This window comes from Artemia franciscana, chromosome 19 (genome assembly GCF_032884065.1).
Source record: "Artemia franciscana chromosome 19, ASM3288406v1, whole genome shotgun sequence".
NCBI lineage: Eukaryota > Metazoa > Arthropoda > Branchiopoda > Anostraca > Artemiidae > Artemia > Artemia franciscana.
Window position 1 is genome coordinate 22301170 of NC_088881.1, and position 14982 is coordinate 22316151.

Sequence of the window (14982 nt, forward strand, 5' to 3'; positions counted from 1 at the left end):
CTGTGTCTCCAAGTGCTGTTCACTCAGTGCTCTTTAGATCCAAAATTAAAGAAAAGCTCTTCTTCTGGTGTTGATTATGGTGTAGTAAGGCACACGCAACTTGCAGTTCCTCTCATCGAGCAATATTTAGCTCTACTGTTTCAGATGATCCTGATCCGTGGGCAGTCTCCGTGTAATTTTTTATCAGGCAAATAGCCCCCATCCTAAAAAAAAGGGCAGAAAAGACGCTTCTCTCTGCAGCTCTTATCGCCCCATTACCGTCTCGTGTACTCCTTTCAAGCTCTTTGAGTCATTTTTGATAAAGGACATTGAAGAAAATGTTCTGCCCCTCCTCGCCAGTTTGTGCACCAGCAAGGTTTAGTTAGAATGCTCTCTTTCTACTTGTAAATTTGCTGAACAAACATTTGTTTGTTACAACATTTGTTGTTGTAAAAAAGTTTTTAAAAAAACATTAGTTTTAATGTAAGTTTAATTATTTCTCTCTTTCTCTCTATATTTTTTTTATTTTTTTAATATTTTTTTTTCTCTCTTTCTCGTATTGTGCTTGGACATAGGACCAAAATATTCACAGAATTGATTTCCACTATCTTGAAAAGATTTTCCCTATTGTTTCTACTTTGTGTTTGTTTGAAACTTTTGTTGTTTTGCCGAGGACGGTTGTTGGACACAGGGTCGAAATATTCATTTAGGGTTAAGGTTTCCCTGCACTAAACAAAATTCCCTGTTGTTTCTACTTGTTGTTCGTATTTATGATTGAGTTCACCCTCCCCCCCCCCCTTTGGGTAATCACCTGTTCAATCTGGCAGACAGTACACTTAATCCTTGGACTTTTTTTCTATCTATGACCTAATCATTACAAATAAACTTGTTTGCAATTCTTTTAAGTACAAACACAAAATATTGGGCTCTGGAACTTTTAAGTGCAACCCTTTATTAATCACAAATTTGTAATAACTCAGAATGGATTGAAAGGGAAAAGATATTGCTGTTGAAAACAAGAGATGCAAATAGCGAATCGCATTTTGCATTTATTTGTGTTTGTTTTTGTTAAGTTGGGTCTTAATTCGGTAATTAACATACACTTGTCCCTGGGCGCAGCATCTGTTGTGTTGTCTTTTAAATATATTTCATGAAAGTAGGGAACTCCAATTTATAAGGTGGGGGGGTTATATATATTGCTCTAGGCATTGAAAAAACTAGCTTACAGCATAGTTCATATCCACTCAGCTGTGATAACTCTATTTTAATTTCACCTCTTTTTTTTGAAAATTTTTATATTGCAATAATGTCTTGCTAACATAGAATTAGGGTATAAGATATAAGAACTGTTGGTTAGGGTATTGCTGGAACTGACAGTATGTTACAGTATTATGGAATTTTGGCAGGATTAGGATTTATTATAGGATAGTCACAAATGCAGTTATACGAATGCTAATTTTATTGACTATCGAAAATCCTTTGGTTTCAGAAAAGACAAAATTGAGTCCCAAGGCTCGCTTATGAGAAAGAGCGAGTATTTGCCCATAGTAAAAATAAGTATCTGCTATACTCCTTTACTTTGCCGCTATTTAATTGAAGCATACATCTTGTTACACCTGGTTACACCTGGTCATGAATTCTTTTGTCAGAAAAAAAAAATCCAAATAGGTTTTTATTTTACTTTCAGTGTGTTTGCATTCATACAAGTCCCGATTTGAGGCCGTTTGGTCCTTTCTTGATCCTACCAGATGGCTCATAGTGGGAGTTCAAATGGTCTGTGGTGCTTGTTTAGCCGGAATTTTGCTGAAAGTGCTGAATATTGATGGAACCGCATCTTGTGACAACAAGTACACTTTCTTTATTAGACCGAATAATTTAATAGTATGTTGAGTTATCGCAAAGAACAATAGTCAATTGTAAACAAAAAGAAAAATGCTGAATGTCAGAATGGATGCGGGAATCAGACTTTCTAACGATTCAAATCCAAATCATGTGTGGATTGCGAATCTGAATCCCCCTTCCCTCTTATACAGAAGACCATGATTCGAACTTTGAGAAAAAATTCCAGATAATGTAGTTTTTATTAAAAAAAAAACAATTAGTTTCAATTAAGAATTTTTTCGTTTGGCCGTCTTTCTTTTCACCTGAAGACGGTTTAGTATTGACCAACCTCTCCCCGAAGTTGGAACAGCCATTTAAAACCTGAGCTTGAAACGTTGAAGGGTCAGAAACTTCCTGGTAATATAATTGCACAGTTCTGAATTATCATCACATATTTAGAATTACACGTCATGATTTTCCAATGTTTTTAGCAAAACGCTTTTGAATATTGAAACCAAAAACTGCCAAAATAATTGTGTTTAGCCTAATACTATGCATCATTTTAGTTTGGAAGGAAGTAGGCTGGCATAGTTTAAAAAAATGGTTTTATTATATGTTGCTGCCAATAAAGAATACTAAGACAAAAAAAAGTACAAGCCCTAAAATTTATCATTGGGGAACGCCGTAACTGATATCGGATGGTTAACAAAATAACGGACTAGCAAATACTAATATATTTGATAAAAATGACCTAAATCCGGGAAAGTCGCTTCTTCTTATACCGATATTTAATAAATTCCACATATGAATTTAATGCATTAAAAGCAGTCAAATATGTTACCCCCCTGGCCCAAATACTTAGAGATATAAATTTGGAGCTGATAGTGAATTTTCTCAAAACAAATCGTTCTTCTTGCCTATCTCCCCTGCCTTTTGTAGTCCAGGAAGCGTGTGAAAAAAGGGACTAACCGGAAATAAATTGAAAGAGAAAAGATTCTTTGACTACCCGACTCAAAAAAATGCGCTGATTGCAAATACGTAAAGTTGGCTCATCTAGCTGTTTCATAATTTTTTTTTCAGGTTGAGTTTGATTTTAAGGAAGTGAAATTCATGTTTCCAAATAAATGCGTACAACAACAAAATTCTTGTCTAGAATAGGGTAATAGATCACGGTGATTATGAAAATCACTTCTATTTTTGAATTTAAAAGTAAAACTTAGTTTTACTAAGTTACTGTAAAACTTGCTTAAGGTTGATTTTGAAGAGGTGTTATTTATGCCTCCAAATGAAGGCGTACAACAACAAAATCGACGTCTAAAATAGGGTACTAGAACACAGCGATTATGAAAATCACATTTATACAAAAAATCAAAACTTAGGTTTTTTGAGGTTGATTTTGGGGAGGTGAAATTCGTGTTTCCATATAAAGGCATACAACAGCAAAATTGATGGCTACAGCAGGGTACTAGATCACGGTGATTATGAAAACCATCTTTTTTTGAACGTAAAATTTAAAACTTTCATTGACTTTTTAAGTTAAACGATGAACATATAGCAAACTACTATTAAACTTTTAAGTTGTCCGTATAAATTGTATCATTTGCAATATGGAAGAGTCGGGAAAGATTGTTTTGGGGAAGAAAGGCAGACTCGGTGAATGAAGCTAATCGATCAAGGAAGTGTGAAGAATGCACAGCAGATTTTGAGAGATCAGAATCGAAGCTCGTGGTAGCGGATCGTACAGAAAGTTATGTTATCTTAGGGTCTGTCTGAGATACCTAATGGGAATTCGGTTCAGTTCAGTTATCTGCTTTGACGTTACAACCTTTTTCCTCTCAAGTATGTTGAAAACTTAAACAGTGATGTCAGAAACAATAATGCCCATGCCATGAAAAGTGTCGGTACCCTCAGGGGTTCGGACATTGTGATCAACGTTACCAGCTGCATGCAAAAAGTCCCTTCCAGTTCTTAAATGTTTGTGCTGTTAGAAAACAAAGCTTTACGCTCCAAGAGCTTTGTTTTGTAATACGATGAGCTGACACCCATAGCATTAAGCATGTCAATTAGAAAGTGGCTGCTGTCTACTTTTTCTCCTATGAACAGAGTGTTGAGAAAAAGCCGCCAAGATGATGGTAGATATCTGTTATCTCTCCGTTTTCAGGATTGGGATGCACATTTACTTATTGTTTAACACCTTTGGCATCACGTTGATTATAGCTGCTGCCGTGCCGACGATAGCTTCATTCTCCAGTTCTACGTCTATATTTTTTGGCTTTAAGTAATACTCGTGAAGAATGGCTTGAGCTGTGGCTCTGAGCGTAATGACGTTATGTTTATCTAAGTCAATACTGCGATTTCACAAACCTCTCGCATCTTCTTTTTCCTGTATCTTTCACTATATTGACAATCTTCTGAATCGTCCATGAGCTCTTTCATCGTAGTAGCAACGTCATTCAGGGTTAGTTGTTCATAATTGTTAGCCTGGAATACCTCGACAAATTTCTTGAACGCATCGTTTTGATTCAAGTTCTTTGGTCGACCAGATTTTCGTTTTCCAGACTGTGAAGGAATTCCGCTTTTCTTTTTGGGGATATTACATTCTGTCAGAAAGTTTGAGTAGCAGGATTTTTGGTAAACTACGTCAGCAGCGTATAGATTGGCAATGGCAGCAAGAATTGTAGTCATCACTGCTCCTGACCAGTCATCATTTCTCTTTCCTAAAACCTCTCTCAGTGTATTTTCATGCTCTCACGTTCTAACCTTGAAACTGTCTTCTTTCTTCTTCGTTCTGTCAAAGGTAACTGGCGTAGAGCAAAAGAGACAGTCGGATTTAAAGTAGAAGCTTCCATATAAATTGGCATATTGTCGGCTCTGACTTTGTTTCACCTCCGACAACAAGAACAAGTATTGTTCAATAGGTTTCTTGTTTGTAAAGCTAAACCTGCATGACTTATGGACAGAATCCCCTATAAATGCTTTGACATCTTCAGGCTTCTTTGATTGACTAGCTTCAATCGCCGAGACTGCACCTTTCTCTCCCGAAACGACCTTTTCTGACTCTTCCACTATTTCTTCTTTGTAAATATACAACTCAAATCAAATATCAATTCAAAGTTTCAGAGTAGTTTGATATATTTATTGCTTAAACTAAAAAGATAAATGAAAGTTTTAATTTGACGTTTATATAAAGGTGACTTTCATAATCACCGTGATTTAGCAACCCATTCTAGACATCAATTTCGCTATTGTACGTCTTTATATGGAAACACAAATTTCACCTCCTCAGAATCAACTTCAACCTTATTAAACCTATGTTTTAGTTTTACGTTCGAATAAAAGTGATTTTCATAATCATCTTGATCTCTTACTCTATTCTAGACATCGTTTTGGTTGTTGTACTTCTTTATATGAAAACACAAGTTTCACCTCCTCAAAACCAACATCAATCTTAATAAACCTATGTTTTAGTTTTACGTCCAAATAAAAGTGATTTTCGTAATCATCGTGATCTATTACCCTATTCTAGACATCGGTGTTGTTGTTGTAGGCCTTTATATGGAAACACCAAATTCGCCTCCTCAAAATCAACTTCAATCTCAATAAACCTATGTTTTAATTTTACGTTCAAGTAAAAGTGATTTATGTATACAACAAATATACAACACCAGTCCCTATAAAGACTCTATTCTCCGTAAAGGAGGGGGGTATATAACTGAATTGATAGAAGTCCAAAATATAACTGGTGAGAGCGCAGCTAAATTTTGAAATTAAAGTCAAAAATGTCTTTGTGTGATTGGAACGACGAAATGATAGTCAGCCTGGCTAAAGATTTGGGCTTGATAAATCATAAGCTGCATTTTTGTCTAAGAATATACTTTGAAGAGGCATGACCAGTAACTATGATAAAATCAATAAGAAGAAAATAAAATAAAAACTAACAGTACAATTAAATTACCGAGTAAAAATTTGAATGATAAATGTCAACTATTCCTCCAAAAAAAGAGGCACTATTTAGGTTGAAGCAACTTCGGCTAATATGAAAACAAATAAGCAATGAAATGAACTATTAGGTAGTCGTCATTAATAAATTTTGATAGTTTTATTGATAATTATGATTTGAGATTTGAAAGATACCCCCCATCCATCCCCTCCGATATAAAGACCGAAATACGTAGTAATTGTTACATTTTTTTTCTCAATCCTAATCAAATATACGAGTTTACTCGCCCAAAGCCTTATTCTTACACTTTTGAATCGAAAAATCACAGTAGATATATTTGTGTGCTAGCCTGTGTTCTTCAGACTGATCTAGGCCTAAGTATTTTATGATCATGAAAAAGCATAGAAATAAAATAACCAGCTTAACTTCTGAAAATTTAGGAATTGGTTCAGTGAAGTCTAGGCCTTTAATTTAAACCAAAAAATTAGACTAAAAAAATTTAAACTGTGAGTAGTTTAATTTTCGTCAAATGTATGTTAAAGTGTTTAAGTTTCCTCTGTCTCTCTCTAGTTCTTATGTTCATTGACTGATCATATGTTATACAAGAAACAACTATTGGTTCGCTCAACTGTCAAACTATTCCGTGACTTTTTTCAGCGAGACAACATGCTTGAATGTCACACAGATAGGTGGTATTATGTTCGGCGCAGTATGTGGAGCTACCGTGGCTTTGAAGGAGACAACTTTGATTTCCTTTCCCGTGATTCATTTGCCTTTGATTGTTATATTGAAGCGAGACAAATTTTCTATCATCCAACAGTCCTTTGCAAAGACTCTTTCAGTATTTTTGATCTTCTTTCCACTCTTTGGCTGGCAAGGTAAACTTAGCTTTTCTTCCTGTTCAAATTCTCGTTTAGCTCGAATATTGAGCTCAGATATATTTAAGACTTGTTTTATTAAAAAAGCCACGCTCCATTTCATTCCTCAATTCTTAAATTTTATTAAGGAATGGTATGTACTTTTTTTAATTAAAAGGGAATGGGCACACTTTTCTTATTTTTGCTAAGGGATGATTCCTTCGCTGTCTTACCAAATTAAAGAATAATAAGAACTTATTGAATGACAGGTTGTTATCATTCCTTAATTTCGTTTGGTACGGAAGGAATCATTCCTTAATAAAACAGGAAAAGTGTGCTTATTTCTCTTTAATTAACTAAATAAACATCACTCCTTAATAAAGCGTAGAAAGTAAGAAATGAAGTAGAACGAGGCTTTCTTAACAAAACAGGCCTTTAGTTGTCAAACAGTTCGTGGTAACGAACTGTAGTAAGGAGCGACCCGGCTCAATAGTAACCAAAACTCTAAAAAATGGATTTTTGATACCAATAGCTACATCAAAAGAATCGCATTTTAATGCTGGTTTTAAATATATAAGTTTCATCAAGTTTAGTCTTACCCATCAAAAGTTACGAGCCTGAGAAAATTTGCGTTATTTTAGAAAATAGGGGGAAACGCCCCCTAAAAGTCATAGAATCTTAACGAAAATCACACCATCAGATTCAGCGTATCAGAGAACCCTACTGTAGAAGTTTCGAGCTCCTATCTACAAAAATGTGGAATTTTGCATTTTTTGCCAGAAGGCAGATCACGGATGCGTGTTTATTTGTTTTTTTGTTTGTTTTTTTTTTCCAGGGGTGATCGTATCGATCCAGTTGTCCTAGAATGTTGCAAGAGGGCTCATTCTAACGGAAATGAAAAGTTCTAGTGCCCTTTTTAAGTGACCAAAAAAATTGGAGGGCACCTAGGCCCCCTCCCACGCTAATTATTTTCCCAAAGTCAACGGATCAAAATCCTGAGATAGCCATTATATTCAGCGTAGTCGATAACCTTATAAATATGTCTTTGGGGACGACTTACTCCCCCACAGTCCCCGTGGGAGGGGCAAAAAGTTACAAACTTTGACCTGTGCTTACATATAGTAATGGTTATTGGGAAGTATACAGGCGTTTTCAGGAGGATTTTTTTTTGGTTTGGGGGAGGGGTTGAGAAGAGGGGGATATGCTGGGGGAACTTTCCTTCGAGAATTTGTAATGGGAGAAGAAAATTTCCATGAAGGGAGAGCAGGATTTACTAGCATTATTTAAAAAAAAAACAATTAAAAAATAAATGTGAAAAAGCTTTTTCAGCTGGAAGTAAGGAACAGCAATAAAACTTAAAACAAACAGAAATTATTACCCATATGAGGGGCTCACCTCCTTCTAATACCTCGCTCTTTACGCTAAAGTATTTTTAGTAATTTCAACTACTTATTCTACGGCTTTTGTGATTCAGGGGGTCATTCTTAATGAATTGGGATAAAATTTAAGCTTTAGTGTAAAGAGCGAGGTACTGACGATGGGGCGAATCCCCTCATATATGTAATAAAAACATGAGAATACAAAAGTTCTTTACGTAAGCAAATTTATAAGTTACGTAAATCTTTTACCACTAAAAAGATTCGTAAAAAATTAAAAGTTCTAGTTGCCTTTTTAATTAACCAAAAAACCGGAGGGCAACTAGGCTTCGTCCCCCCCTCTGTTTTTCTCAAAATCATTCGATCAAAATTATGAGAAAGCCATTGAGCCAAAAAAAAATATGCAAATTTCGTTTTGATTATTCCTCTGCGGAGAGCCAAAATCAAAACATGCATTGATTCAAAAACGTTCAGAAATTAAATAAAAAAAAACAAGTTTATTTAACTGAAAGTAAGGAGCGACATTAAAACTTAAAACGCACAGAAATTACTTCGTATATGAAAGAGGCTGCTTCCTCATCAACGCCCCGCTCTTTACGCTAAAGTTTTTTACTGTTTTAAAAAGAAGAATTGAGAGAAAGAGTCAAACTTTAGCGTAAAGAGCGGGGTGTTGATGAGGAAGCAGCCTCTTTCATATACGAAGTAATTTCTGTGCGTTTTAAGTTTTAATGTCGCTCCTTACTTTCAGTTAAAAAAACTTGTTTTTTTTATTTAATTACAGTAAGGTGTGAACCAGAATCCAGTTCTATTAAGAGCATCCAACGCCAAAAGAAAGGCGTAAAAAAATTCAATAAGACACATAATTTTTCTCCCAGATTTTTTTTTGCTATATTGGGCTGATTTCTGGGATGTTGCTATTTTTTTTTATTTATTTTTTTTACATGCTATTAATAAAAACTGGTTTCACTTGTTATTTAGCTAGCAAAATTATGGCTTCGTTAGCTTTTATTACCTACCTCTACTGCCTCAATCGTTTGGCCCTAGTCAATGATTCCAAAGACTACGTTTGATTAAATACATTATATTTATGGATAATGCTCTAGAAGTGCGGATTATATTTCTTATTTTATCTAATTCAATAAATATGGACAAATGGTCTTCACTAATTTATTTCAATTTATCGTTGCTAAGTATTTGCCCCGTTGTTGCTCGGAAGATCAATGTAAAATTATGTCATTCTAGCTAAACAAAACACAGTTTTTCGACCAATCTTTTTTCGTCTGACGTTATCTACTTTCTACTTTGTTTTGACCTCTAAGATTAATATATAAGCTCTAAAAACCTTGAATACTAATATTTTCAGCTATTTTCAGCCGTATTCCAAAAGGTTCGGCCAATAAGGGTTTTTATTTATTCTATGAAACAGTGCATCCTTGAAACTGGTATAAGATAATTGCGAAATAAGAAATAGATATTCTAGAATAGTTTCTTTATTGTAATGACATATAGTTTTTGTGGTCTAGGCTGATTTTTTAGATGTATTTCTCTTGTATACTCAAGTTAGATAATTGCTGTTGGCATATATTGTTTCGCACTCTTATCAGAATTAATCAATTCAGGTCTGAGTTTGGCGTTACATAGAGAATTGTTTCAAATTATACACTTTGGCTAAATGGCAAGACCTTTCGTTTTTGGTACTGCAATTTTCAATTAGTATTTACTTCCAACAATGGCACGTTTATTTCATTTGGAAGTAGCACAAAAAATATAAAAAAAAATCACAAATATCGCCATGTTTTAAACAAAAATGGCGTCTTTGATAGTGAGCTGAAAGTGGGAAATATTCTTATAATCTTAAACCACAGGCGCATTTACAGAGGAGTATTTTCTTCCTAGACCTGTGATATATCAGCCATGTCTGTGAAAATAAGAATGAAAAAAATACGTTTCGGCCTCAAACACTACCAAACATAATGTTAGGAGTTATGTACCAAATTGAAATTGATTTTATATGTTTCTATTACTTGAATCCTAAAATCCTGAAAAAAAAACTATTTACGTCTAAAGCTTTAAATACCTTTATTTTCGTTCTACTGAAAAGCTATAAAAATGTGAAATAAGCCAGTTATTTAAGTTTATATCGATATGTATTGCTATGCCCGAAGCACATCCTAAACCAAGTTTTAGTAGTACAATTGACCGGAGCCATACTTTTGTTGTGTTTATTCATCTATTTTTTTAATCTATGTTATTTTGTTGTTATGTTCCACCATTCCCTCCACATATTGAATCTTGTTTCCCTTTTACTTACCTCTACTTCTGAACACTGATGATATGGCATATGGTTGTTAAAAAGTTTGTATTATACAGAGCAGTGGATTTTTGCCATTTATTGGATCCTAATTATTTTAATCCGACATATTACTCCCCAATTTACTAATCGGTAAAAAACAATCATCTACTGAAATTTCTCGGAAGACTGTATATTCCTGGGGATGTTTATAATTATTTTCTATTATTGGCCCCGTTTATATCCTTAGCAAATTAAAACCTGTAACCTTGATAGAGAATTTTTAATTCTCTATTTGCAACAAATCCGATAGTTTTTATTATTCAGTAATTAAAAGATACCATTCTACCCATCGACGCCTTGAGCGCCGCTTCCTCATAATTGCGGGGCGATATTTGACGATGAGAAACTGTAGATGACTTCTTTTTTTTTTTTTTTTTTTGGTTAGCGTACTCTCAAGCTCTGAGACATATATTCGAGGCGCATAACAGGTCTAACATTAATTAGTTAATTGAACGTTTTTAATTAATTGACTAATAAATTGATATTAATTAAGTTTATTAGATAACATCGGTTAGTTGAATTATAATTAGTTCTAATTAACAGTAGACCTATTGTAATCATATTGAGACATTTTGTTTGACTTTTTTAGGTCTGCTCATCTGCGATGCACTGGCGTCTAGATTTGAAGTTGGATTGGATCGAGAAAGTTTTCTATCCTTGCTATCGCCTGCCTTCTTTTTTCCTGTTTTCCTTGCTGGATTTTTCGTATATCTGGCGCAAAAAGTCTCTTTTTTAATGTTTGAGCATTTTCAGACTCAGGTTAGTTCTTTTTTCAAATTTCTGAAAAGCTTTCCTTTATGTCATTAACACTAAGGTGATACTGAGGTCTCTTTTTGGATTAAATAAAGAAAACAAGTTTTTCTTAACTGAAAGTAAGGAGCGACATTAAACTTAGAACGAACAGAAATTACTCCGTATATGAAAGGGGCTTTTCCTCCTCAACACCCCGGTCTTTAGGCTAAAGTTTGACTCTTTCTTTTAACTCTACTTTTTAAAACAGTAAAAACTTTAGCGTAAAGAGCGGGGCGTTGAGGAGGAAAAGCCCCTTTCACACACGGAGTAATTTCTGTTCGTTTTAAGTTTTAATGTCGCTCCTTACTTTCAGTTAAAAAAATTGTTTTATTTACTTTCTGAACGTTTTTGAATTAATGCATGTTTTGGCTCTCCGCACATAAATAATTAAAACGAAATTTGCATATTAATTATTTTTTTTGGCTAAATGGCTTACTCATAGTTTTAATCGGAAGATTTTTAGAAAAGAGGAGCGGGGGAGGAGGCCTAGTTGCCCTCCAATTTTTTTATTACTTAAAAAGGTAAGTAGAACTTTTAATTTTTTTACGAACGTTTTCATTAGTAGAAAATATACATAACTTACGAATTAACTTGCGTAACGAACTTCTTTATTCGTATGTTTTTATTACGTATATTGGGGGGTTCACCCCTCGTCAATTCATCGCCCTTACACTAAAGCTTAAATTCTGTCCCAATTCCTAAGAATGACCCTTGAATCACAAAGGCCGCAGAATAAATAGTTGAAATTACTAAAAATACTTTAACGTAAAGAACGAGGTATTACGAGGAGGTGAACCCCTCATATAAGCTATAATTTCTGTTCGTTTTAAGTTTAATGCTGCTCCTTACTTTCAGTTGAAAAAACTTTTCATATTTAATTTTTCATTGTTTTTTTTAAATAATGCTGGAAAATTCTGCGCCCCCTTCATTGAAATTCTCTTCCCCCATGGCAAATTCCTCCCTGGAAAGATCCTCCCACGTAACTCCCCTCCCAACTTTTCCTCCTCCCCAAACAAAAAAATCCCCCGAAAACGTCTGTACACTTCCCAATAACATTACAATATGTAAACACTGGTCAAAGTTTGTAACTTTCAGCCCCTCCCAAGGGGACTGTGGGGGAGTAAGTCGTCCCCAAAGACATAGTTATTAGGTTTTTCGACTATGGTGAATAAAATGGCTATCAGAATTTTGATCCGGTGACTTTGGGGAAAACATGAGCGTGGGAGGGGGCCTAGGTGCCCTCCAATTTTTTTGGTCACTTAAAAAGGGCACTAGAACTTATAATTTCCGTTAGAATGAGCCCTCTCACGACATTCTAGGACCACTGTGTCGATACGATCACCCTTGGGAAAAAAATTAATAATAAATAAACACGCATCCGTGATCTGTCTTCTGGCAAAAAATGCGAAATTCTACGTTTTTGTCGATATGAGCTTGAAACTTTTACATTAGGGTTCCCTGATACGCTGAAAATTAATGGTGTGATTTTAATTAAGGTTGTATGACTTTTAGGGGGTGTTTCCCCCTATTTTCTAAAATAAGGCAAATTTTCTCAGAATCGTAACTTTTGATGGATAAGACGGAACTTGATGAAACTTATATATTTAAAATCAGCATTAAAATCGATTCTTTTGATTTAACTATTAGTATCAAAATTCCATTTTTTAGAGTTTCGGTTACTATTGAGCCAGGTCGCTCGTTACTACAGTTCGTTACCACGAACTGTTTGATAAATAGCTAAACCGTTTAAGCTATAAGATCTAAATTTTGTTGATACATTATTGAAACTAACAGAAAAAGGAAAAACTTGCGTTTTGACAAGTATCACTGAGAAGAGATAGTACAGAAATTTCCTCCTGATTTCACGTCATGGTTTTTACCATTTCCGAACTTCCGCTCTTTATTTGATGCAGATATGTAGGGTACCTCCTACGTATCGCCCTACAGATATGTGGGGTACCTCCGTAGGAGGCACGGACTAAGGTTGGACCTTGTCCCTGAGGGTCCATGACAGATACTAGGGCGCCCTTACCTGGGACCTTAAATACAGGTGGAGGAGGAAAAAGGCCCCTTGAATGTACACTCAACAGGGCACATCGGCGTTTCCAAATGTCCCATGAGTTACAAACCTTCTCCCAGTAATGGGTTAAATTGCATGATGACGCATAACACCATTGTGGAAGATCCTCTGTAGGAGGATAATTGTGGCTGGGCAGAAGATCCAGATCTATGGTGAACCACCTCTGCAAAGGGCTTCCTCGATCCTTTCGGGGAACCTGCAAGACTGGGCACCTTGCGGTCAACTCTACTCCAACCTGAGAAGTTGTGTCCCTCTGGGAAATTGAAGCCTAGTAAACGACAAAGCATTCGTACGGGATTCTGATTAAGTGATACTTTTTCAGGGCTTGGTATGTTTCTACGGGCCTTTTAGGGCTGAAAAACCCCTTCCTATCTAATTTATCAACTAGGGATTGCCTCCCCTTAGTAGCATAATATGTGTAGGCATGAAAATATAATGAGTCGCAGGTAATAGGCTTGGGACTGTCTGTGCAGGATTTCGATTCTTGTTGATAGAAGAGCATCGCCAAGGGATGAAAATTATGTTGTGACCAAGAAGGGCCAAGGATTCCACAAAGCCTCCATTCATGCTGGAGGTTCCAGGGACTTCTTGCTGTCCTAAGCCAGTTCAAGCACTTTGGTGTAGACTTTAGAAGATGTGTTGATCCCCGTCCTGCACTGATATCCGGGATCATTGCTTTTCCTGAGGCCAAAATAATTTCAATGATTTAAAGAACCTGAAAATTGGAACTTGGAATGTTATGACGTTAAAAACCGACTATCGTATCAGTTGCCAAACACCTTTGGTCCTCAGTTTTATAGATTATGAGCAAGCGTTCGATTCTGTTGATAGAAGGGCTTTAGCAAAGGTTTTATCCTTGTATGGTATGCCAGACAAAGACATTAAAGTGATTAGTCCTATGTACGAGAATAATACTGCTGCGTTTAAGGTAGGAAATGAGTTTAGCAGTTGGTTTTCTATTAAATCAGGAGTTAAGTAGGGTTTTGTTCTATCCCCCTTTATACGGATCATTTTGACGGATTTTGGCTTGAGGAGCATACGAAAGGTAATCGAAGACTACGGAATCAAATGGGGATACTCTCCTGGACTTAGATTATGCTGATGATTTAAGCAAATCATCGTAGATGAAATTTTGAGCAAAATTAATTAACTTTTAGAGGTTTTGCGAGTTCAGGGTGCTAGAATAGGTTTGAAAATCAATGTTAAGAAGACTGTGTCACTAAAGCTAGGAATAAGTGAAGATGAAAAGGCGTTGGTTTACGAAAAGAAGGATCAGGTGGGCAGCTTTGCTTACCTTGGTAGTATTATTGGTAAAGACGGTGGGGGCAGTGAATATGTTAAAAGTAGAATACCCAAGGCGCAGGGTATTTTTTGACAGTTAGAAAAAAGTTTGGAAGAACAAGAAAATTAGCCTGCAAACCAAGATTAGAATTTTGGAAGGTACACTGATGACAGTAGTCAAATATAACTCTGCAACATTGGCTGAAGCATTTCAGAAGCATTTAGGAGCATTGGCGCTGCTAAAAGTGGATGAAGGTAACCACGAAAAGTGGTTACCCGGCTGACTGACCGTATTTCAAACAGTCGGCTGTACGAAAAATATGGATCATTCCTGCTTTTTAGGGCTATAATGAAAGAAAGGTTGATATGGCTAGGGCACGTTCTATGGATGAAGGATTGGCGAAGATTGTCCTTATCGGTCAACTGTCTAGAGCTAGACGGAAAGCAGGTCGTCCTCGTATTGGGTGGGAAGATGTCATTAAGAAAGATTTAAAGGAAATGGG

The 14982-nt window shown here is 35.6% G+C and overlaps 1 protein-coding gene across 1 annotated transcript in view; it reads left to right on the forward strand.

Annotated features, from left to right (window-relative positions):
- LOC136039426 (nucleoporin NDC1-like) overlaps positions 1 to 14982 on the forward strand; it is a gene marked incomplete in the record, with an annotated part of 42905 nt that overhangs the window by 10857 nt on the left and 17066 nt on the right. Inside the window, 3 exon segments of the mRNA XM_065723161.1 lie at positions 1667 to 1826; positions 6398 to 6618; positions 10916 to 11085. Coding sequence (XP_065579233.1) covers positions 1667 to 1826; positions 6398 to 6618; positions 10916 to 11085 — 551 coding nt within the window.